General features: G+C 47.9%; 1 protein-coding gene across 1 annotated transcript in view; it reads left to right on the forward strand.

Annotated features, from left to right (window-relative positions):
- Nucleotides 1–22,223, forward strand: part of PLCD3 (phospholipase C delta 3) — a 467,775-nt gene extending 445,552 nt beyond the window's left edge. The window contains exons 14-16 of the mRNA XM_069634237.1: nt 12,766–12,901; nt 18,401–18,550; nt 19,842–22,223. Coding sequence (XP_069490338.1) covers nt 12,766–12,901; nt 18,401–18,550; nt 19,842–19,930 — 375 coding nt within the window. The 3' untranslated portion in view covers nt 19,931–22,223. The remainder of the gene's footprint in view (nt 1–12,765; nt 12,902–18,400; nt 18,551–19,841) is intronic.
- The last annotated feature ends 526 nt before the right edge of the window (nt 22,224–22,749 follow it).

Below are 22,749 nucleotides of genomic sequence, written 5' to 3' on the forward strand. Positions count from 1 at the left end.
TACCAAAAACCTTCCTTAGGGTACTACCCAGACAGCCTGTCCTAAGGAACAAATTGCCATTTGCAACTGTGGTACAGTTTTTCATTGGTCCCCAAGATGATTTCATGCCCCGGTCTGACTCCGTTTATAGAGGCAAACCAGCCCCTGTCATCATGAAACCTTTTTAATCAGAACACAATAGTTAGCCGTCAAATTGAAGAATGTGTACCATACAACAATAGCAAAACCATGTGCTCCGCCACGAGCTATGACTTCCTATGGAAGTAAAAGCAGCAGGCCTTTTAGGCATCAATAGTGCAATATTGCAGGCATTGATCTAGGTTAGGATATTGATTGATTGTTTATTTGTATATCACCTATACACAATGTGTTTCAAAGCACTACAAGGAGGGAGGGAACAAGGGAGAATATAGTTACATTCTCACAGGTCCTTGAAACAAATTAGAATGTGAAAAGTAGAACTATCGTAATCCTTTTTGATAGTACAAGTGCAAGAACAGTTAGGGGGAGAAAGGGAAGGGAAAAAGGAGACAAAACAAGCAGTAGCATTACTATGCCTGGTGACAATTGTTGCAGTGCAAGAGTTACAAGAGGAGGGGGAGGGGGGAAGTGGAGAGAGTGAGCAGGAGAGGAAACCAACAGGAGACTATCAAGAAGGTCAGACGACAATTCAGAGAAGTCTAGGGAGGGAGGGAGGGATGGGGTGGGGAGGAACAAGGAGGGTCAGACGAGCTGCTATCAGAAGTCAGGGGACGATGATAGTAGTAAGTGCTATGAGAAGGAGAAGTGGCTGCAGGAGAGGAGGAGGGGGTGAAGGAGAGAGAGGGGGAGGGGCAAGTGGCTGATAGACAGGCGGCTACACCTTACTATGCCTAACAGCAATTGGGGTAATGCCAGACTATAGCCAGGAGAAGGGTAAGAAGAGGGGGGTCTGTGAAAAGCAGGCTACGAATTACTATGCCTGACGGCAATTGGGGTATAGTCAGATTTTAGACAGGAGGAGGGTAAAGGGATAAGGGGGCCACCAAGATAGTCAGAGTGGGGAGTGGAGTAGGGCAGAGAGAAAAGTTTAAGATAGGGAAGCAGGGGGTAGAGGAAGGGGACAATATCACCCCACAGGGGGCAAGGGGGCAAGAACTTGAGGGGAGACATGACACAGGGTAACGGGGGGCAAGGAGGCACAGAGCTAGTCACGGGGGTGAGGGAGTGAGGGGAGACATGACACAGGATAACAGGGGTAAGGGGGCACAGAGCTAGTCACAGGGGGGTGGGGGAGTGAGGGGAGACATGACAGGGTAACGGGGACAAGGGGGCACAGAGCTAGTCACAGGGGGGTGGGGGAGTGAGGGGAGACATGACACAGGGTAACGGGGGTAAGAGGGCAAAGAGCTAGTCACAGGGGGGTGGAGGAGTGAGGGGAGACATGACAGGGTAACGGGGGTAAGGGGGCACAGAGCTAGTCACAGGGGGTGGGGGAGTGAGGGGAGACATGACAGGGTAACGGGGGGCAAGGGGGCACAGAGCTAGTCACAGGGGGTGTGGGAGTGAGGGGAGACATGACACAGGGTAACGGGGGTAAGAGGGCAAAGAGCTAGTCACAGGGGGGTGGAGGAGTGAGGGGAGACATGACAGGGCAACAGGGGGCAAGGAGGCACAGAGCTAGTCACAGGGGGGTGGGGGAGTGAGGGGAGACATGACACAGGGTAACGGGGGTGTGGGGGCACAGACAGTCATGGGGGTGGGGGGAGCGAGGGGAGACATGACACAGGGAAAAGAGGGGCCTGGGAGCACAGAGCCAGTCACGGGGGTGGCGGGAGCGAGGGGAGACATGACAGGGTAACAGGGGGCAAGGAGGCACAGAGCTAGTCACAGGGGGTGGGGGAGTGAGGGGAGACATGACACAGGGTAACGGGCCCAAGGGGGCACAGAGCTAGTCACAGGGGGGTGGAGGAGTGAGGGGAGACATGACAGGGTAACGGGGGCAAGGGGGCACAGAGCTATTCACAGGGGGTGGGGGAGTGAGGGGAGACATGACACAGGGTAACGGGGGCAAGGAGGCACATAGCGAGTCACGGGGGGGGGTGGGGGAGTGAGGGGAGACATGACACAGGGTAACGGGGGTAAGGGGGCACAGATCTAGTCACAGGGGGGTGGGGGAGTGAGGGGAGACATGACAGGGTAACGGGTGTAAGAGGGCAAAGAGCTAGTCACAGGGGGGTGGAGAAGTGAGGGGAGACATGACAGGGTAACGGGGGGCAAGGAGGCACAGAGCTAGTCACGGGAGGGGAGACATGACACAGGGTAACGGGGGCAAGGGGGCACAGATCTAGTCACAGGGGGGTGGGGGAGTGAGGGGAGACATGACAGGGTAACAGGGGCAAGGGGGCACAGAGCTAGTCACAGGGGGTGGGGGAGTGAGGGGAGACATGACAGGGTAACGGGGGCAAGGGGGCACAGAGCTAGTCACAGGGGGTGGGGGAGTGAGGGGAGACATGACACAGGGTAACGGGGGTAAGAGGGCAAAGAGCTAGTCACAGGGGGCTGGAGGAGTGAGGGGAGACATGACAGGGTAACGGGGGCAAGGGGGCACAGAGCTAGTCATAGGGGGGTGGAGGAGTGAGGGGAGACATGACAGGGTAACGGGGGCAAGGGGGCACAGAGCTAGTCACAGGGGGGTGGGGGAGTGAGGGGAGACATGACAGGGTAACGGGGGGCAAGGGGGCACAGAGCTAGTCACAGGGGGTGGGGAGTGAGGGGAGACATGACAGGGTAACGGGGGGCAAGGAGGCACAGAGCTAGTCACGGGGGGGTGGGGGAGTGAGGGGAGACATGACACAGGGTAACGGGGGGCAAGGAGGCACAGAGCTAGTCACGGGAGTGAGGGGAGACATGACACAGGGTAACGGGGGCAAGGGGGCACAGATCTAGTCACAGGGGGGTGGGGGAGTGAGGGGAGACATGACAGGGTAACAGGGGCAAGGGGGCACAGAGCTAGTCACAGGGGGTGGGGGAGTGAGGGGAGACATGACACAGGGTAACGGGGGTAAGAGGGCAAAGAGCTAGTCACAGGGGGTGGGGGAGTGATGGGAGACATGACAGGGTAACGGGGCAAGGGGGCACAGAGCTAGTCACAGGGGGGTGTGGGAGTGAGGGGAGACATGACACAGGGAAACGACGGTGTGGGGGCACAGAGACAGTCACGGGGTGGCGGGAGCGAGGGGAGACATGAAACAGGGTAACAGGGGGCATGGGGGCACAGAGACAGTCATGGGGGTGGGGGGAGTGAGGGGAGACAGTCAGCGAGGGGAGACATGATACAGGGTAAAGGGGGGTGTGGGGGCACAGAGCCAGTCACAGGGGTGGGGGTAGCGAGGGGAGACAGTCTGCGAGGGGAGACATGATACATGGTAAAGGGGGGACTGGGGCACAGAGCCAGTCACGGGGGGGGGAGACATGACACAGGGTAACGGGGGGGCGTGAGGGCACAGAGCCAGTCACAGGAGTGGGGGGCGAGGGGAGACATGATACAGGGTAAAGGGGGACCTGGGGGCACAGAGACAGTCACGGGGGTCGGGGGAGGGAGGGGAGACATGACACAGGGTAGCAGGGGCATGGGGACACAAACAGTCACAGGGTGGGGGAGGGAGGGGAGACATGACACAGGGTAACGGGGAGCCTGGGGACATAGAGCCAGTAACGGGGGTGAGGGGAGGGAGGGGAGACATGACACAGGGTAGCAGGGGGCACAGAGCTGGTCACGGGGTTTGGGGAAAAGGAGGGGAGACATGACCAGGGGAGTTGCTAGGTCTGGAAAAGACCCGGGGATAAGCTGATGTTGGAACTGTTGGGACTGGGGGCTAGCTAGTCTTTTGGCTGTAGCTCCTGAGATTCTATCCGGGGCTACAACCAAAAGATCAGGGGCTATAAGCCCCTTAGCCCCCCCCTAGCAACGCCCCTGGACATGACACAGGGTAACGGGGGCATGGGGCACAGAGACAGTCGTGGGGGGATGGAGGGGAGACATGACACAGGGTAGCGGGGGGAATGGGGGCACGGAGACAGTCACAGGGGGTGGGGGAGGGGAGACATGGCACAGGGTAGTGGGGGGAATGGGGGCACAGAAAGAGTCACAGGGGTGTGGGGGAGGGAGGGGAGACAGGACAGGGTAGCGGGGGCACAGAGCTAGTCATGGGGTGTGTGGGGGGAGGGAGGGAAGACATGACACAGGGAAGCGCGGGGCCTGGGTGCACAGAGCCAGTCACGGGGGGGAGACATGACACAGGGTACCGGGGGCATGGGGGCACAGAGACAGTCACAGGGGTGGAGGGGGAGACATGACACAGGGTAACGGGGGGCATGGGGGCACAGAGCCAGTCACGAGGCGTGGGGGTAGTGAGGGGAGACAGTCAGCGAGGGGAGACATGATACAGGGTAACAGGGGGCCTGAGGGCACAGAGCCAGTCACGCGGGGTGGGGGTGAGGGAGGGGAGACATGATACAGGGTAACGGGGGGCCTGAGGGCACAGAGCCAGTCACGGGGGGTCGGGGGAGGGAGGGGAGGCATGACACAGGGTAGCGGGGGCATGGGGGCACAGAGACAGTCACGGTTAATGGTCCCGGGGAAACCAACCACTGCAATCATGTCAGAAGTTACATCCCCTCCCAAACATCTTCCCCAAAAATATTCCAAATCAACCCGTTCCAAACTATGACAAAGTTGAAAATATTGTATTCAGATCGATTGGAGCGGAGTGCATTCTACTACCACATGTTTGGTTTCTAACATATTTTCTGTTCTGCTGAATCTACAATCCTTTTCCTCAGAATATATTTTATTATTTCTGACGAGGATCACTTTTGTTGTAATTAAATTCCAGCGAAATCTTAGGAAGTCACTCCTCACCATTCTGCCTGGATAAATAGCAAAGGGGCCAGGATTCCCACTTGCTTATGTAATCCCGCCAGATGAAGTAACGAAGAGTAGGGATGCATTTTCTTATGTGGAGGATCAGTCCCAGATACCTAGGAGCTTTTAGTGCTGTCTGGACTCAGAAGTCACTCTTCCCGAATAGATCCAATGTCTAGTAGTACAGCATCACAAAATACATTCAGTGCATTCTGCAAGCACAAACCACTCTTAATCAAGCCACGGATCATTGCCTCATTTAGCTCCCAATAAAGGGTACCTACACCTCTGCTTTCATCATTTTACATAACAGATTTAAAATGTTCCATTGTCTTCTGCTTAACGACCAAAACCCCAATACATATCTAATTGCGGCAATGGGGAACGATTTTGGCAACGTAAATACTCTTCGTCAGAAATGCCCTTCAATTTCTAGCAAATAGTCTAAAATGGAAATATCACAGAGTTCTATGCCATATGTTACTTTTGGAACAATTTTCCCCTCATAGAATCTTAGGGCCGGAATGATGGAAAATGTACCATATTTACCATCAACCTTAATGATCTGGTTCCACAGTCCAGAGGATTTCCTCAATAAATATTCCCCATGGCAGATTTAACCTGCTTATCAAATATTGGGAAACCCAAATAAATGAAGCGATAAACCGTCTTTGAGCACCACACCATCACGGCGGAAATTTGGCTTTCTTCTTAGCGATAAACTGAATTACCTTAATCTTAAGAGTCTTTATGGACAGTGAATTTCCATGCACATACTTTCCAAAGGTGTTAATTAGTCATTGTAACCCCACACAAGTTAAATCAAAAAGTTAGAAATCATCAACGTAGGAGAGCCAGAACAGTTTCTCGCCATTCAGCTTAGGTGACACAAACACTGAATGGTCCAGGGACTCGCCCACGTCGGACATATACAAATTAAATAGACAGGGAGCAAGAACGCAACCCTGTCTTACTCCCATGTGGGTTGAAATTATTTGCAACAGGTCCCCACTGCAATTCAATCGAACCTGAATGTTTGAGTCGGAATGGAGGGCTATTATCAGCCTCAATAAACCCATCGGTATATCCTCTCCGGCAGTTATTGCCAGAGCATGTTCCTATTTACCTTGTCGAAAGCAGAGGTTAGGTCGATAGTCGCTACATGAGTAGCTCCTGCCCTTTCACTCCATGCCAATTTGTGGACTATCCCCAGAAGCAGACCATTCAGGGAGCTGTTGTGCTGCGAAATCTAGTCTGCCACTTTTTAATATGCCCCAATTCCAGTGCCCAGGCCTCTAGATGCCATAACAGCAAGGCTGCAAAAAACTTGCTGTTGGTATCTAGGATGGAGATAGGTTTGTAATTTTTCAGATTGATTCCCTTTCTTAAATATTGGGATGAGATGCTATGTAACCGGAATAATCTGTGAATCTACAATTTGCCTAAAATATAGTGCCAAAATTGACACCCAAGTGGCAGAATCTCCTTTTAAAACGACATTGGCTAGTCGATTTGGCCCACAGGCTCTGGAATTACTTGTATTTCGAATTACGGCAAGTATAGACTCCTCGCTGATCTCCGGATACCAATCATCGTTCTCAATCCTTCCCATCTACTTCTTACTTTCCCCATCCATTTTCTCCCCCAGATATTGGGTCAAAATAGCCCACCCAGTGATCCTCCTCAATTGGATTTAACTGTACATCAGCTTGATTCCTTCCAAGGTCATCAACTAAATGCCAGAAAGATGCAATATTTGTATTACATGAAGATCCCAACATAATTCGGCATCTCTCTCGAATAGGTTTTCCCGATGCATGCGATTCCAACTGTGGTATGTCTGTTTTGCTGCAGTTCCAGCACATTGGTTATTTACGAGCCTGCTCTTAATGGCCCTCATCGTTGCTCTTGATAGTGGTTTCTGGTCGTTCACCGCCTTATTAAATTGAAGGCGCTGTCTGCGAGGGGCAGGGAAAGACTTTGATATGATACCTCTAAAGATATCTTCCAGGAAATAGTCATAATTATTCCTATTGAGTGTATTCAACTTCCAATCAAGAGACGTATTGGCCATAACTGCAGTCACTTTACCACTTAAGATGGGCAAATTATGTTTATTCCAGTTGACCCGGTTACACCCCGAGCCAACCCTTAGCCCAGATATCACCTTATCTCTGTTATTTCTCAGTGGGATTTGAAATTCGGCAAGTATCATCCGATGGTCACTCCACTCACATGATATGACCGCAAAGGATGTATAACTCAAGTATAACAATTCATTAACATACATATAATCCAGAGTGGAGTAGCCAACCGCCTAGACCAAGTTGGCTGACTTAGCAGGTCCCCACTAATGGCTCCATTTAACATATGCAGGCCCAAGGCCTCAAAACAATTGTCCCACTTTGCACCATATTTGTCTTTTACAGTGTTATTACTGCCATTCTCATTATTGCCACTATTCACTTGATCTAAACAATTTGAACTAAGATCTCCACCCAGGATAATCATGCACTCTCTTGTTCGGCTAACCAACCCGAAATAAAGGATGTCAACAGAGTAAGAGAGGCAACAAAATAGCTAATGCCAATAAACATTGACTAGCAACATTTTAATTTTAGTCCCCTTCACTCCTAAAGTACCCTGTACAACCAGGATGCCCTTCCCCACCCGAGTATGATGAACGTTCTCAATGATATATGAGGCGTTAATCAGGGAAAGCAGCCCAACCAATGGACATCTCCTTAACCCCTTATCAGCATCCTGGCCTATAGTTATATGGCTGTCAACAGCTAGTGGATCAATGAGACAGGTTTCCTGTAAAAAGACAATCAGGAATTCTCATACAAACTTCCCTAAGACCGCTTTTGCGAATAACTGAGAATTCCCATAGCTGTTCCATGACAAGATTTGCAGGAAAGGTTAATCACTTTCCGCAGGAGAGGAAGTGCTACCCATTCAGCAAGCTAGCCAACCATGACCAATCTTCAACCGCATTTACCTGGCCAGCCTTCCCTCTTTTTGCTGACCAATAACCAACCTCGAACTCCTCTCCCCTCAATAATGTTTTCAATTCAGAATTTCTGTCATCCATGTTAACCTCTTACTCCCCTGAAGCACCATATAAAAAAATATTATTTAGAGGAGAAATGTCATATCCAAATTGACAAATAGAAGTGGATTCTTTAAGGATCAGATCATATACTATTTTTGAAAGGCAGGTCACAATCGCCATATCTGTTCTGATAGGGTAAAAAAAATAAATCAACAGACTCTAGATCCTTAGTAGGAAGTGCTCTTAATGAGGGAACCTCTGCTAGGAGGGAAAGAATTCGTGAGCGATTCATTACAGTGTGACTGCTCTCAGGTAGTAGGTAGGTCACCTTCAATTTCCACCCCATATTATTAGTATTCTGATTTTTATTTTTATTCTCTAATGAATTATTTGCCCCCGCAACAGGCCGTATAGCTCTGGGTATATTTGCCCCTTCTGTCTTCGAGTCCTGCTCCCAAAGATCAGGCCCTCTAGCTCCCTTCAGGAAGCAAGATACCAATCCTGATCTTTGTGGAGGGGAGGACTAGTCAGATGCCAATCTTCCAGATCTATTTTACCCAGGTGATTACCATATTTTTTCTTCCCATTACCATGGCTTTGGGCATTCTCCGTTAATTTAAATGTCACATCATTATAAACATGGCTTTTTTTTGGATCACAGGTACATTCCTTCTCAAACCCACCCCTGATAAGATACAAACTGGCAGAGGGCCCCATTTCACATTTTTGATAAAAACAAAGTCTGTCTTTCCACCCTCAGAGCATATGACCCTCTTAATTGTCTCTCCACATTCTGGTCCTGTTAATTTGCATTCAATAAGATCACAGTGGGTTTGTTTATTCCAGAGCGGACATGTTTGAGCTACCGAGTCTCCAGTTCCCTCAATCGGCATTGAAGATCCCATCTCAATAATCTGTATATCATCCGTCTGGGTCAAAATCCCACCACTGCATTCCCCGTACTATCCCCTTTAGGAGTCTTTTTCAAGGGGTACTTTATTGTTCACCTGGTCTTTCGCCGGCAAGGACAGTGACTTAAAAACAAGGGGGGTTGAATTAGACGACTTGTGAGGTTTCCTGTTTTTTGTCTTCTTAAGCTGTTTGCCTATATTTTTGCGGGGGTTCTTTGGCGGGTCAGGGCACTGTTCCTCATCAGGTCTTCTCCTGCCAATTTCATTTCTTCGTCAGCACAAACCATATCCTTAGCGAAACAAACAAAGCACCTCGCTACAGACTGCTCCATTCTTAAGACATTGTTCAATTCAATAGTATTAGAACAATTTGCTACCTTAGAGGGAGTTAGAGTAGTAATCTCTACCCTGGTACCAAAGTCTCCTCCAACATGTGGGGTATTTAATTTAGCCCATATAAGATCAAGTACGGCCGAGTTGGTTTTGACATTGTGCTGCAGATTTTCCACTATGGACAGCATTGCACACAAAATTTGATTCAATTCACTTAGAATTGGATCTTGCGCTCCCACTTTCGTTGTTTCCGTTCAATCAATTTGATTCTGTTTGGTGGGGCAGGCATGGACACATAGGCGGTATCTGAGGTGTTCGAGTCTGCAGCTTCCTCAAAAATCAGGGCAGTGTTTATTTTAAAAATCCTCCCCCTCTGATTTCTCCTCACAAACTTCAGACACTGCCAACAGCTCCCGATCAGAGACTGGCAGCAGCCGAGAGGTAAATTTGGTTGCAATCTTGAATGAGGTAAAAGTTCCTGATGTTGTCAGTACGTGTTTGTAGACCACCAACTTCGTAGATAAAGAGGTAAACTAGATTGCAATAGATTATGAAATCAGTTTATTACTCTTCTTTGCAGTTTCAATACCTGCAATTCCGGTCACCATTTCATCTGTCCTCACAATATTCAGTACTGGGAAGAGCACCACAGTCTGCCGCTTCTATTGGCGAGCGAGGTAACATTGTTTTCCATAGCAAGATTCATGGCAGCGGAAGCGTCCAACAGTGAGGCATAAGGGCCCCCTCCTCCCTTAGCCCCGCTACAGAGACCGTAAATATATTTTTTTCACCTTTTGACCATCACTAGGCAGAGACAGCTGTAATCCAGGACTGCAAATTGTAGAACGACGAATTATAGAACCAAAAAGAAACAAAAAGCAATTTATGAGGCGCTCACCAGTCCTCCACGATTCTCATGACTTTGGGCTTCAAGTGGACTGTGGATTGCAGACTGCTCCACTTAGCGGGCAACTTGAGGCTTTGTACTGTTGGAGGAGGTGCCTCAACAAACCGTCTTCCGAAAGACAAACTGATTCACCAAACACTGCCAGGGAGCTCTGCACGTACTGCAAACTGCTCAATTTAGCAGACATTTCAACTCTAAATATTCAACAGTACAGTGTTCATAATGGCAGGCTGTGCGACACTCAAACATGTCTGCATTAGTATCATCTAGAAAGCTACACAGCCTACTTTACTTGCTTTCTGTAAACCTTAGGTTAGTCCCATGTGTTCTGTGAGGCAATGCAGAACAGCATCCTTGACAAGATCTTAATGAATGTTGTGATGCTGCCTTCACAACTAAATTGTGGAATGGAGTGGGCTAACTAGGGCTGAAGATGGCCACCACCCTCTGAGTCAACCAAGATTTTAATTATGTTGCATGTCAGAATGATACCGTTGAGTGAGTCAAAATTCCTGGGCAGACTCGGTGGTCAGAAGCACAATTTGTTTCCTAGATGGACTCTCCTCGTGATGGCTAACCAGCAAAATGAGGTGGCAACATTTTCCCTCTTCGCACTCCTTGGGGGGCCGAGGTGGAGCCACATTTCCTGTATGATGGCATGTTAAGAGTGGATTGTGGCAGGTAAGTGGGTTTTGGGAAGGGGGCAAAGGGGACTAGGGTGGCCCTAGACGCGTGATTGTCTATAGTTCACAGGATTCCTGCTCTCCATCTGGTTTTGAGAAGCCTGTCGAAGAGGATGGTGAGAGATATGGATCTACCATACTGAGAGCAGACATGTACAGGCCTCTGGACCCCCGGCTCTTATCCAATCTCTGCCTGTAGGTGCCTCCGGGTGCAGAACCTACGTGCACGGCCATGCTGTGCTTTCAGATTCTGTCCCTTACTGATGGCGCTTTTTCCTCTCCCTTTCACCTAATAAATGATTGGGGATTTTCAATGCCTGATCTTCTGCGGGGAAATGGATCATTGGTCACCCAGTTTCTCGTGAGCCTAATGGCACAGCATAATAAAGAGCAGTAAGTGGGAGTAATACCTCAGACTTCTTTCACCCAAAAGAGGGCCTTCAGCCTAGGTGTAGATAGGGGAGGGCCTGAGCAGGAAAGGCCCACCCAAACTCTGTAAATGCCCACTCAGCAGCAATGTGTGTTAATTTACAGATGTTAATGTGACTGTGGTGGGCCCAACTACCTTAGCTTCAGGCCTTCTGAAATCTGGCGAGTGTAGATTTTTCGACATGAGCTTTCACTCTATAAAGCTAGTATAATGCAAACGTTACAAATAAATTGAGCACAGTACCACTCGTAAAAACACCAAATTTGACACAGCAATATGTGACCCTTGCGCCGGGTCTGTGAGAAAAAATAAGTAAAACAATAAAAAGAAAAAAACTATAGTGTTCAATTATTTTTTATAATAAGTCAATTTTGAGCAGTTTCGATCTACCTTCACAACACAAATAAGTCTTTGAGCAACATTTGACGCTAGGCTTGTGTATTTCTGTCAATGGTCAAATTTGTTTCCCCAAATGTATTCTACAGTTTACCAAAATGTACATTGTGGGTTGGAGTCAGGCAATATTGGTTGGGTGGGAAGGGGGAGTGTGGTTATCCCCCTGCTATTGGGGGAACAAAAACACAGTAAAATAAATAAAATTAATTAGTTAAAAATTCGAGTAGAACACACAGAACCTTGACACCAAGATTAACACAGTGCAAAGTTGACATGCCTATAATCCAGGAGCACCGACATTAGGCTCATGGGTATAGGTTGGTCTGCTGAAGGACTTACAATCATTTTCAAAGTTTTGCCCTTCCATGTGTTACATTGGCAGCGTTCGACCTTTGGGCATTTGTTATGGCTGGTACAGGACTCCTACATGGGCAAATATGGCTGAATGTGCACGCGTGCTGCAGGACACCAAGAATGCAGAAGATCGGTTGCGAGGAACGTCTAGCATAGGCTGCAACCCGAGACACCAGTGCAGCTCCTGGGCTGTTTTATTAGGATTAGGCGTCTTGAAGTCACAGTACTTTGCATCCACTCCAGATCATGTGGGTGAGAAGGGAAAAGTGGAGAAGGGCGTTATTCTGTCAAAGGGTGGAGGCTCCAAAGGCACGATCGAATGTGGACACAAGATGCAGAAAATGGCTGACTCAGCAGGTTTATTTGTGTCAATGTTCTAGGACATTGATCAATGAGCAACTGAGTCCAGGCATCATGCAAAAAGGTGCTTGGATTTAAAGCTCTTAGAACACATGGGGCAACAATATAATCATTGCAGCGATGATGATGATGATGCATTTTACTTTCACATTAGGATGATCGTCTTCAGCAGAGTTAGGCAGAAAAAGCATGAATGCTAACCTTAGTGAAATGTTTAGGAAACTATGAAATTGGATGTGTTCTTCTTGCTCATGGAACAATCCGACAGGGGTGTTGATCACTAGCTGATACTTGTTCAATCAAAGGGGGACTCATCCTGCTGGTATAATTCCCCCCACCCCTGAACGCTGAAATCGGAGACTGCTTTTTAATGCCTGAATCGCTCTCCATTCGTATGGCATCCTCACTTTCTCCTATTTCATCCACAAAGGTGATCACGGCGCAGCAGCTTCCCAAGCTAAACAAAGAGAAAAAGAACTCTATTGTGGACCCTCTGGTGCGAGTGGAGATCTACGGGGTCCCTTTAGATAACAGCAAGAAACAAACAGAATATATTCTCAACAACGGTGAGGGATGCCGCGCTCCAGCTCAACGGTTCTTCCTGTGTTCTTTCTTCATTATGGTTCCCAGAAGTGTTGGAGTCACTGAGCTCCAAGTCTCCCAGGTCTATAATGTGGTCATCACCTTCTCGAAGTTGTCACTGGGCCCCAGGCATGCTTGTTCTTTCAGTGAACCCCTATTCTCCCTGTGGTGTGACCTCTCCCTTTCTGTCACTATTCTCCATGTGATCTGTCTTTCTGGCTTCTAACCTCTGTGGCCTCTCTCGCTCTGTCCCTAGTCTGTGTGATTTGACTCACCTGCCCCCTAGCCCCTTTGTGACCTCCCTTGCACTGTCACTCTGTCTGATCACTCTCCCTTGTTCCCTAGCTTTGCTGTGTTCTACCATATTGTGTGCCTAGTCTCCGGGGATTTGCCTGTGGCATGCATTTCTGTGGTTTCTCTCTGGCTCGGAATCTCTATGTTATTGGCATCACTTGGTCCCTGCCCTCGCTGTGTTCTACATCACGGGCTCTCCAGTATCTAGCCCACTGGGTGTCTACCTCGCTATGCGATCTGGCTCACTATGTGCATAGACTGCGTTTTGCCTTGCAGGGTCCACCACTGTTTTGTGATTGTTTTTTGTTTTGACATCCCTATTCTCATATCATTATTATGGTATTTATTGAGCGTGGACCTTGATTCGAGAAGCAACAGAGCACTTTACAGAAGTATTCAACAGTACTGATGCAGAACAAAGCGCTTTTCAGAGGTAACAACAGAAGAGATATACATACAGCGGGGGTGGGATACAGAGGAGGGGTATAGCTGTACCCGGTGACATCGTCTAGCAAGTCATTTGGCACGAGGGGCGACGTGATGGCCTGTGACTGTCATCAGTCTTATGGTTTTTCCATTCACCAGGGCAAAATTCACAGAAACCTTTCTAAACAACAAATGACACCACATTAGGTATAAAAACAAAAAAAACCGCAAAGTTCATTTGTTTAAATAGTAGTCATACTAGCCAACAAGGGTTTGGGCAACAGGGGTATATGGGATTGCCCCCATATTTGATTGAAAGAGGGAGAGAGAGAAAGAAAGAAGTGTTATGTGTCTCTCTTGTTGTGGGAGGGGGGGGAGTGTGGGGGGTTTGAGAACGTGCCCAGTTTTCATCCTGGATGTAAACAAATCCCTAATGTAGTCTAGAGTAGCATTCCCTCTTTTGTAATGTATTACTTAACCAAGGCTTTTGGTTGTGTATATTTTAATGGTAATGTTGTCACCACCTCAGAATTTCAATGTAGCAATTGCATATTTATTATGGCCCTTAAGACCAAATAACTACATTTTTATCAATTCTGTACCATTCAGTGCAGCCATTTCCAGTAGATCCTGCTCACTGGGTCCGTAAGCTTATCTGAACCTTTGATGATCTGTGTGGCCAGGGTTCTGATCCCAGGCTTTGCTCGGTTTCATGTGATCTCTATCCTTGCTGCATTCAGTCTCACGTAGCACCTTGCATCTAGGTTGTCTGCCAGACGTCTAGGTACCACGTCTCGGGGGGTTTCTAGTCATTCTACTTCCTCTTTATTGAAGCCACCGTAATCACCTGGGCTATACACATCCTATCTGATTTGGATTCTGGTCTCGAATTTACCTGGCGCTTTACTCTTTCGAACATTCTCTTGCTGGGTTCCTGTGAACAACTCTCAGCCTCCCTGTGCTTCGGTCTCTATATTTTATCGTAATTATATGATATTTTATTTGTATCGCACTCGTACACATGTCTTTCAGCGCGCAACCAGGCAAAGGGAGGGGAACAAGGGAGAAACGAAAACAACAATCTTACTAGGCCTAGTGACATTGAGAACGCGCAAGTGCGTGGAAAGTGCAGAGCAGAGGTGAGAAACAGAATAAATAAATAAAAAATAAAGGCGATAAACAGTGGAAGTGCAGTCAGCAGGTGGCAAGTGCTAGAATTCGTCAGATAGGGTATATCTGATAAGTGCTAAAGAAGAGTGAGAGGGGGGGACTGTATGAGTACAGATGCAGGCCTCAGTGCAGGGGTGGCCCAGAGGTAGTGCAGGAAGGATGCAGGGTGAGCAGGTAACTGGGCCAGAAGGTCAGAGTGGAGGCCAGGCGCACAGTCCAGAAAGAGAGGACACCGATCAGCAGGGGAGAGTAGGGGTAAAGGCAGAAGCAAAGAGGAAGGTCTTGAGGTGCTTCCAGAACCAGAGAATGTACTCCAAGTTTAAAGGTGGCCGGGAGGCTGTTCCAAAGGGAGGCCCCACCCGATGCCAGAGATCTACCCCCAGCTCGATTCTTTGAAAAACGACTGACCCTGAGGGAGTTAGAAGTAGAAGAGCGAAGGGCTCGAGAGTGGAGCTATTTACAGAAGGATAGTTGAAGGTATTTTGGACCCAGGCCCCAGTATGCCTTGTGGACAATGCAGAGGGTTTTAAATGTAATCCTTTCATCCACAGGGAGCCAATGTAGGGATTTCAGAGCTGCATAGATACGATCCCCGGGCTTGAGGCCGAGGACAAGTCTTGCAGTCCTGTTGTGGATTATTTGTAAAGGGCAGAGAGCGGAGGCAGGCAGATTTAGAAAGAGGCTGTTATAATAGTCCAACCTAGAGAGAACCAGAGTTTAGGAGAAAGTGAGTTTCTGAGGGAAGGAGAGGAAAGGCAAAGTACCTCTATGGAGGTGCAGTAAGAAGTTTGACTTTTTAGAGACGTCAGAGATGTGTGCAGAGAAGGAAAATGTGGTGTCAAAGATGACCCCGAGGTTCTTAGCCTCACAGGTAGGTCAGGTCCAGCACCATTACTTTACATGTATCCCTCCTGAACAGGGGCTTTGTGTTACAGAAAACGATTCAGGACCTTCTGCAGGAGACCATTTATAAGAATGGGGGACCTGCTTCCGAGTCAGAGATCCCCTTGCTTTGACGAGATTCTGAACATTACAAGATTGTTTCCAAAGCCAACATAGACAAGCACCAATGGCAGAGTGGACTCCTATATCCGAGTGTGTCAAAATCTCTTGCATGGTGGATAAAAGCACAGATCATGCTGGGGTGGGGCGCTCTCTAGCTCTGTAAGAAGTGACTTTGGTCATGAACTGATCACTGAATGGACCGGGCACTCACGTCATCCAAAGAGTAACCTTAACATATCAAATCCCGAGAACCAAGGAGGGCAATCTGTCAGACTCTCGGGTCTTTCCTTCCTGTGCTCGGGGGAGGGTTAATCCTTATACAGACAGCATGACCATCCTGGATTGCCAAGGAAACAAGGGCCAGTGTCTTCAATCCTTTTAAAGGAAGCTCAGGAATTTGATCAATGGAACCTTCTAACAGCAGAATGACATCACCAAAAACAAAAAACAGACAGGGATTCAAAACATGCTCACAAACCTCTTGAAGGCTAATCTCAAAGAAGTGCACTAAGATTGATCCATTGGTAGTGGTAGATCTTTTCTGAATGTGCAAGGCTCAATAGTTTACAACAAAAGAATCCTTAAAGTCTCCAGGATACCGAGCCAGGGTTCTTTGGCGACTGCACACTCGGCAGGTTAGTCCAGGACACTTCTATACACTTTGCCCCATGTTTCTGTGACCATTGCAACCGTAGCCGAGTTTAAGCAAAGCAGATCATTACTGATCGAGATTACACCGATATATTATCCAGGCAGATCTGGGTTCCATCTTTCTGTTCAGCACATTTCAAGCTAGGGTTTCAAAAAATAAACAATTGCAATTGCATCTCGCTGTATAGGAGGTACACCCATTAGTAAGGGCTCGGGAGAAGGAAAGAGACCAGGGGAGCCATTACCCAGTCACAGTAGCACAATGGTTCTTAAAGCTCATACTCCATTGCACCCAAACGTTGCTCCTCATTGACCAAACAGTGGCTCCTCCAACGTTCTTTTCAACTCCATTCACACACGCTGAAAAGGTGTTGCATATGGCGAAATACCCATGCCCTATTAATTGTACCAGGCCAACATCCTGAAGGCAAAGAGACATTTGGGGAATTACGTTTGATTGGTCAGGTAGTGTCCAAGCAAAGGATTAGCTGCAAGAACATGCCTCAGTGCAGATTTGTCACTTGGAAGATTGTTTGTATTTTCTACTGACCTGACTAGTGTAGATACTTCCTTCTGAAACCATGTTGGTCCCTCTGCCACACCCCATTCCCCCAGTCTTAAGGTAGGTTTTTGTAAGCAAACGTTGGTAACATGGGTGAGTCAGAGGACCAAGTCAATAAAGTTAGTAGCCCTAGCAAGTGTAGTACTCTTAAACATGCAGCCACCATCAAAATGTTAAGGGCCATCTCCATTCTTAGCTAACCTCCAGGCCTTCCAGTGAAACCATCTAGAACCAAGACAACAATGACTCCCATGTACGCTTTCAATTTCTAAAATGCTGGTCTAACAGGGGTACTAGGACAAGTAATTATTCCTTCATACCTTATTGATAGGAGGCCCATTCTCTTTCAGTGGGTTCCTAGTATCATCATTGCATCGCACTTGCTCCCTCGCCCTGTGTACTATCTTTGGTTTTCTAGCCTTTATTAACTCTTGTTGGATTAGTTTCTTTACATTTTGTCTTACAAAGTTGCCAGTTGGCCTTTAAATATTTGAATACATTTCCAGCCTCCATTCCCACTAGGACCCCAGCCTACAATCTCACTTGGGTTTTCATTCTGCTGGTGTTCAATGCGGGACCTTATGCTTCACAGGCTTTCTTCTGTTACGCTCCATCTTCCTGTGTTGAGTCATGGGCCTCAGATGCCCTAAATATCTCTCCTTCATCGATTCTGTCTCAAACCCACCACCTCCTCAAATTCAGCATCCGTAGATTCCCAAACTGGCTACATTCCATTGTTTTTCTCATCATCTGCGCTTAATCACAAAGGCCCCCCCACAAACCCACTAGGTGCATTGTCTCATTATGTTCTGGTCCTGCATTGTTTGTGTCCCCTTGTGGTCCATCTCAAGTAGCCTTATGCAGGTTACGAATGCCCTATCTCAGAATATTCCTTCTTGGGTTTGTCCAACCAGTTCTCAAGGCTTCGATGTGCATGTTCCTCAGGATTCACCGATGTTTCTTATATTCCAGGTGGTCCGTTTGATTGGTTCATAGTTTGTCCACAATCGCACCTATACACAGGTTCTCCGGAGTTTATTGCTTGGCAAGTTTTTTTCTTTTTCATATTGAGGGTTCTAAATTGCTCCACAGACAACAGCCGATTTGCCTGGGCTCCCAAACTAACATGGATTCCTTAGACTCCCATCCGCTCTGCCACATTTCTCTGCCAGCCCCTTTTCAGTTTGACCGAACCAGCTTGGTGTTCCACTGGGTCTACAGACTTTCCATCATTTCCCTGGGGTCCCGCACTCCACAGTCTTACTCCCCGAGTGCTTAGGCTCTGTATATTACCCCTTGCTCGGCTACTCTCACACATGCCAGCTCCCCGCATTAACCACTTTTTGTTGTTGCTCTTTTTCCTCCCCCTCTGCAGGTTTTAACCCCACCTGGAATGAAACACTTACTGTACAGGTTAGGATTCCAGAGCTAGCTCTCGTCAGATTTTTGGTGGAAGACTATGACACAACGTCATTCAATGACTTCATCGGACAATTCACATTGCCCTTCACAAGTCTACGACAAGGTGAGATATTCTTAGTCTAAAAAGGGAGCTATATTGTATAATGAAGCACTTAAAAAGCAGTGAAAAAATACTTATGGCCTCATGCCTCCATCACTCTTGATGATCTTAATCCAGAATTAGGTATTACATTCAGAGCAATGATACAATACTAGATTAGACACACTAGCGAAGCTGGTTAACATGCCCGGTGTATGCATACAATGAGACAAAAGTCACAGGCTTGATTCTGGCAGTCAGCCCAGACTCTGATCCTCCCAAAGTTGATAAACGGGATCTTGTGACATTACAACTGTGGCCACTTTGCACTATTTTGATATCAACGTTACAGAACACTGGGGCTAATGTAGTGGTTCTTTAGCATGCAGTTTGCTATTGTAAGACCCACAAAATTGTTTGAAAGTTGCAGAAACATTTGCAGTATTGTCATGGTTATGGGTGCATGTAAATTGCTATTTCCAATAAAATGTGACCTAATCTTAACCACCGGTGCTGCTGTAGGCAACCTTCTACACCATGGGCCTCATTACAACCCTGGCGTTAAGGGGTTAACGGCGCCGTAAAAGGCTGCGGCGCCGTTAAACCCTTAACGCCAGATTCCCACTTTAACGCCTGCTTTTTGCAGGCGTTAAAAGTCCAAGGCGCTAAGCGACCTTGGTGCTAATTACGGCACCGTAATTTACGGTGCCGTAATTAGCACCTTCGCCATCCCCATTATGCCCTATGGGGCAAAAATGGGAATGGGGAAGGGGCCATGGTAAATGGGGATTTACCGCCCCACTCACCTTGGAATGGGGCGGTAAATCCGCCATCCACCATGGCGGAATCCGGCATACGCCAGGGTTGTAATGAGGCCCCATTTCTTAGCTTGTCTGCACCTCTGCAGAAGGGGAGCGGCCATATGAAAATCCGCTTGGGTCCTGCTACCAATGGGCGCAGTCCGGCCCATACTGCCAGGCCACATTCCCACTGCACAAAAACAGAAGCAAACCGAGACATGGTTTGGCCCTTTGGGCCCCATCAGTGAGTTAAAGGCTTGGTTTCCTAAGGCGCAGCGAGCAAGGGACTCTTATCTAGGCATAACCGCTATCTGTGTTAGGGCGGCAAACAATAAATTAAAAAAAATGACAAAGGTTATGAATTAATCGGAACCACAGGCATTGCTCTGGTAAATAGCTCGTCATTGTTGAAAAGTACCACGGAATACCAAATTGTTCGGGGTCCCGTTTACTTGTTGCAACTGTGTGTGACCACAAACACCTCCTTCTCACACTGATATCGATCTGTATTGCAGGATATCGACACATCCACCTGCTCTCCGAGGACGGCGCATCTCTGTCGCCAGCAACGCTCTTTGTTCATATTACCATTGAAGGCTGGTGAGGAGCAAGAATAATCCATGGAAAGGACGAAGCAGACCTTTCTGCACTCGCAAGGACATTGCTTCCTGTGTTCAGCTACAGGCCCTCCTTTCCGTAGAACGAAGGACACGGAGCAATGCACTACGGAGCCGATCAAAGTACATGTTCTAGCCCATTCTGTGCCATGGGGAGGAATGCGTGGGCATATTGTCGCACGCATCTCATCTTGGTGCTTCAAGAAGCCATCAGTCTAGCTTTTGCATTAGGTGTGGGGGTGCGCCAGACTGGTGCAGCTCGAACCTGTAAGGAGGGGCAGGCTGGGGAATCACATGCAACCACTGAACACAATCCGAAAGGATATCTGCAAGCGCAAGCTCCCTGCAAGAATTCGGCATTTTAGAGTCTTATGCAGCATTTGCACCACTGCCGTGAGAGCATTGGAACGCATTTGGGCTCTTGGCGGAGTGTTTTACCTCAAACCATTGAACTCTGGCTGCATGAAAGAAACCGTGAACTTGGGGGGCGGGGGGGCGGGAGGAGGGGATGTTATTCTATACACAGAGCTAGAAAAATGCTATACGTCACCAGCATGTTCAATGCCATGAGAGTATTAGCAACTCTTGCATCTCCGAGATTAGCGCAGGCACCTAAAAAACAACAATCCAAAGGACAAAAAAAAAAAACTAGCACCGAGAGCAGAGTAAATGACAAGTAATGTGAAACCATGAAGGACTGGCCTTTCCAGCCCAGGCAAGGGAGTGAAGGAGAAGTGTGGGATATTAAGACTCAAGGAAGGAGGGGAGTGGGGGGGGCAGGAGAGAAAGGTGGTGGACTGAAGGTTGATGATAGAGGATGCGAGAAGGTTGAAGCTGCTGGCACTGTCGGGAGGGTGAGCAGTGAAGTTCTGGAAGACAACCAAGAGAAAGGAAGGGGGCTTGCTTGGTAGAGGGACAGTTCAGACACGCCCCCAACAGAAGGGTGTGTGATCACAGCAGAAGAGAAGAAAATGTGGAGGCAATAGCAATGAACTAGACAGGGATGCACCGACACACACAAGAGCATAACAAGTTAGGAGTGATGGCTGGAGACCACTGTGTATTGAAAACACGAACCCCAAACTTCAGAGGATAAGGTCATTTCTGGTATGCAAAACAAGCAGGAAGCATACAATCACACCAAAGAGTATCTTTGGCTAGCGGAACCTGGAAGAACACAAACAAGAAATACAATGCATATAAAAGGTTCTTGAAGGAACTCTTGAGGACCCCAGTGAACAAGGAATACCATAGTCCCAGGTAAAAGAAAACACACCAGCAAGAAGCACAGCCCATGCAATCCAATGACAGAGGGAGCAGGTACCTTCACTGCACAGATTAAAACAAAGAGGTTGGAGGGTCAGAGGAAGATCTTAAGATCAGATGAACTACGTAGCTAGAGGAAAGCGAATAACACTCCTCGCAGTGAGTTAGCCTCTCCAGTGCTTCTCTAACCACATTAAAGTATACATGCGTCTAACATAAACACAAACACATAGGCAACACACTTCTACGTGAAAACAACATTCAAGTCCATACCCCAATTACAGGTTTAAATGTAACCATACATATACTTTTCTGCTGTTATTTTGTGCACGAACTAACATGCCTGTATGGGTAACATCCGCACATACACTTATAAGCACGATGGCCCCATTCAGTTGCTTGGGCACCCTAATTGCATGTACAATCTGTATCCCCCAAAGCCAGATTGAGTGGGATCCCAGAAACCACATGTTGAATGCAGCATGAAACAGGAGAAGCTACGAGTTGTCCATAGCTCTCAACTCACACGCTTTTGGCGGGTGTCACCCGCCTTTTAAACAGCTGACTCACCCACCAAGCCTCCTGCACGCCCATTCATTTCAATGGGCTCTCACCTGCCAAAAACAAAATCGGGTGTTTTCACCCGCCTTTGCGACACAAATGGTTGAGAGGTAGGAGTTGTCCTTGAAGTAGAGGTACACCGAGTCCCTTCGCCCCACCCCCTTCACCATGGGCAGGGAACCAACGACCATTGACCTGTCCACACATAGGCAGTATGCCAAACTACTCGGGCATGGGAATACCGCCATGGGCTCAGTGACCGCCAGAAGGATGCAGATGCTCTCAATCCTTCTGCAGGTCTGCGTGCGTAGAACAAAAGCAAAGGCAGCCATGCCTGCCTTACCAACCCCCTTTTGTATTATTTGTATGTTGTATTATTTGTATGTACTATCATATTGCAAACTGTTGAAATATTCATAATATATTGAGAACTACAAAATGATTTTTAATGTACTCCAGTGTCTCATTCTTTGTACCTCTAGTATACAGCATTTCTACTGGGAACTAACAAAAAAGGGCTACAAAGATGTCCAGGTGGCTGTCTGGAAGCTAATCAAGGTTTGGATTGTTGACTAGGACCGAAGGATTGTTTGCACATATATCAGGCAGGACGCAAAAAAGATTGTTTCAGCAGCCGGTGGGTTGTTGGGGGTCTTCGGAGATCCTCCTCATCGACACACCTGCACCTTCCTTTCCAGTCAGTCTCTGGCCACCCACTCTGGGCCCTCTTCCTGCTCCCACCTGTGAGGCTAAGAACCTCCAGGTCATCTTCAACTGCACATTCTCCTTCTCTCCTCACATCTCTGACGTCTCCAAGAACTACCAGCTGCACCTCCTCAAAGGTATTCCTCCTTTCCTCACCTTCCCCCAGAAGCTCACTGTCTCCAGAGTTCTGGTTCTCTCTAGGATGGACTACTGCAATAGCCTCTTTTTAAATCTGCCTGCCTCTACTCTCCGTCCTCTACAACGCATCCAGAAC

Source organism: Ambystoma mexicanum, chromosome 13, assembly GCF_040938575.1.
Source record: "Ambystoma mexicanum isolate Mex_15411 chromosome 13, UKY_AmexF1_1, whole genome shotgun sequence".
NCBI lineage: Eukaryota > Metazoa > Chordata > Amphibia > Caudata > Ambystomatidae > Ambystoma > Ambystoma mexicanum.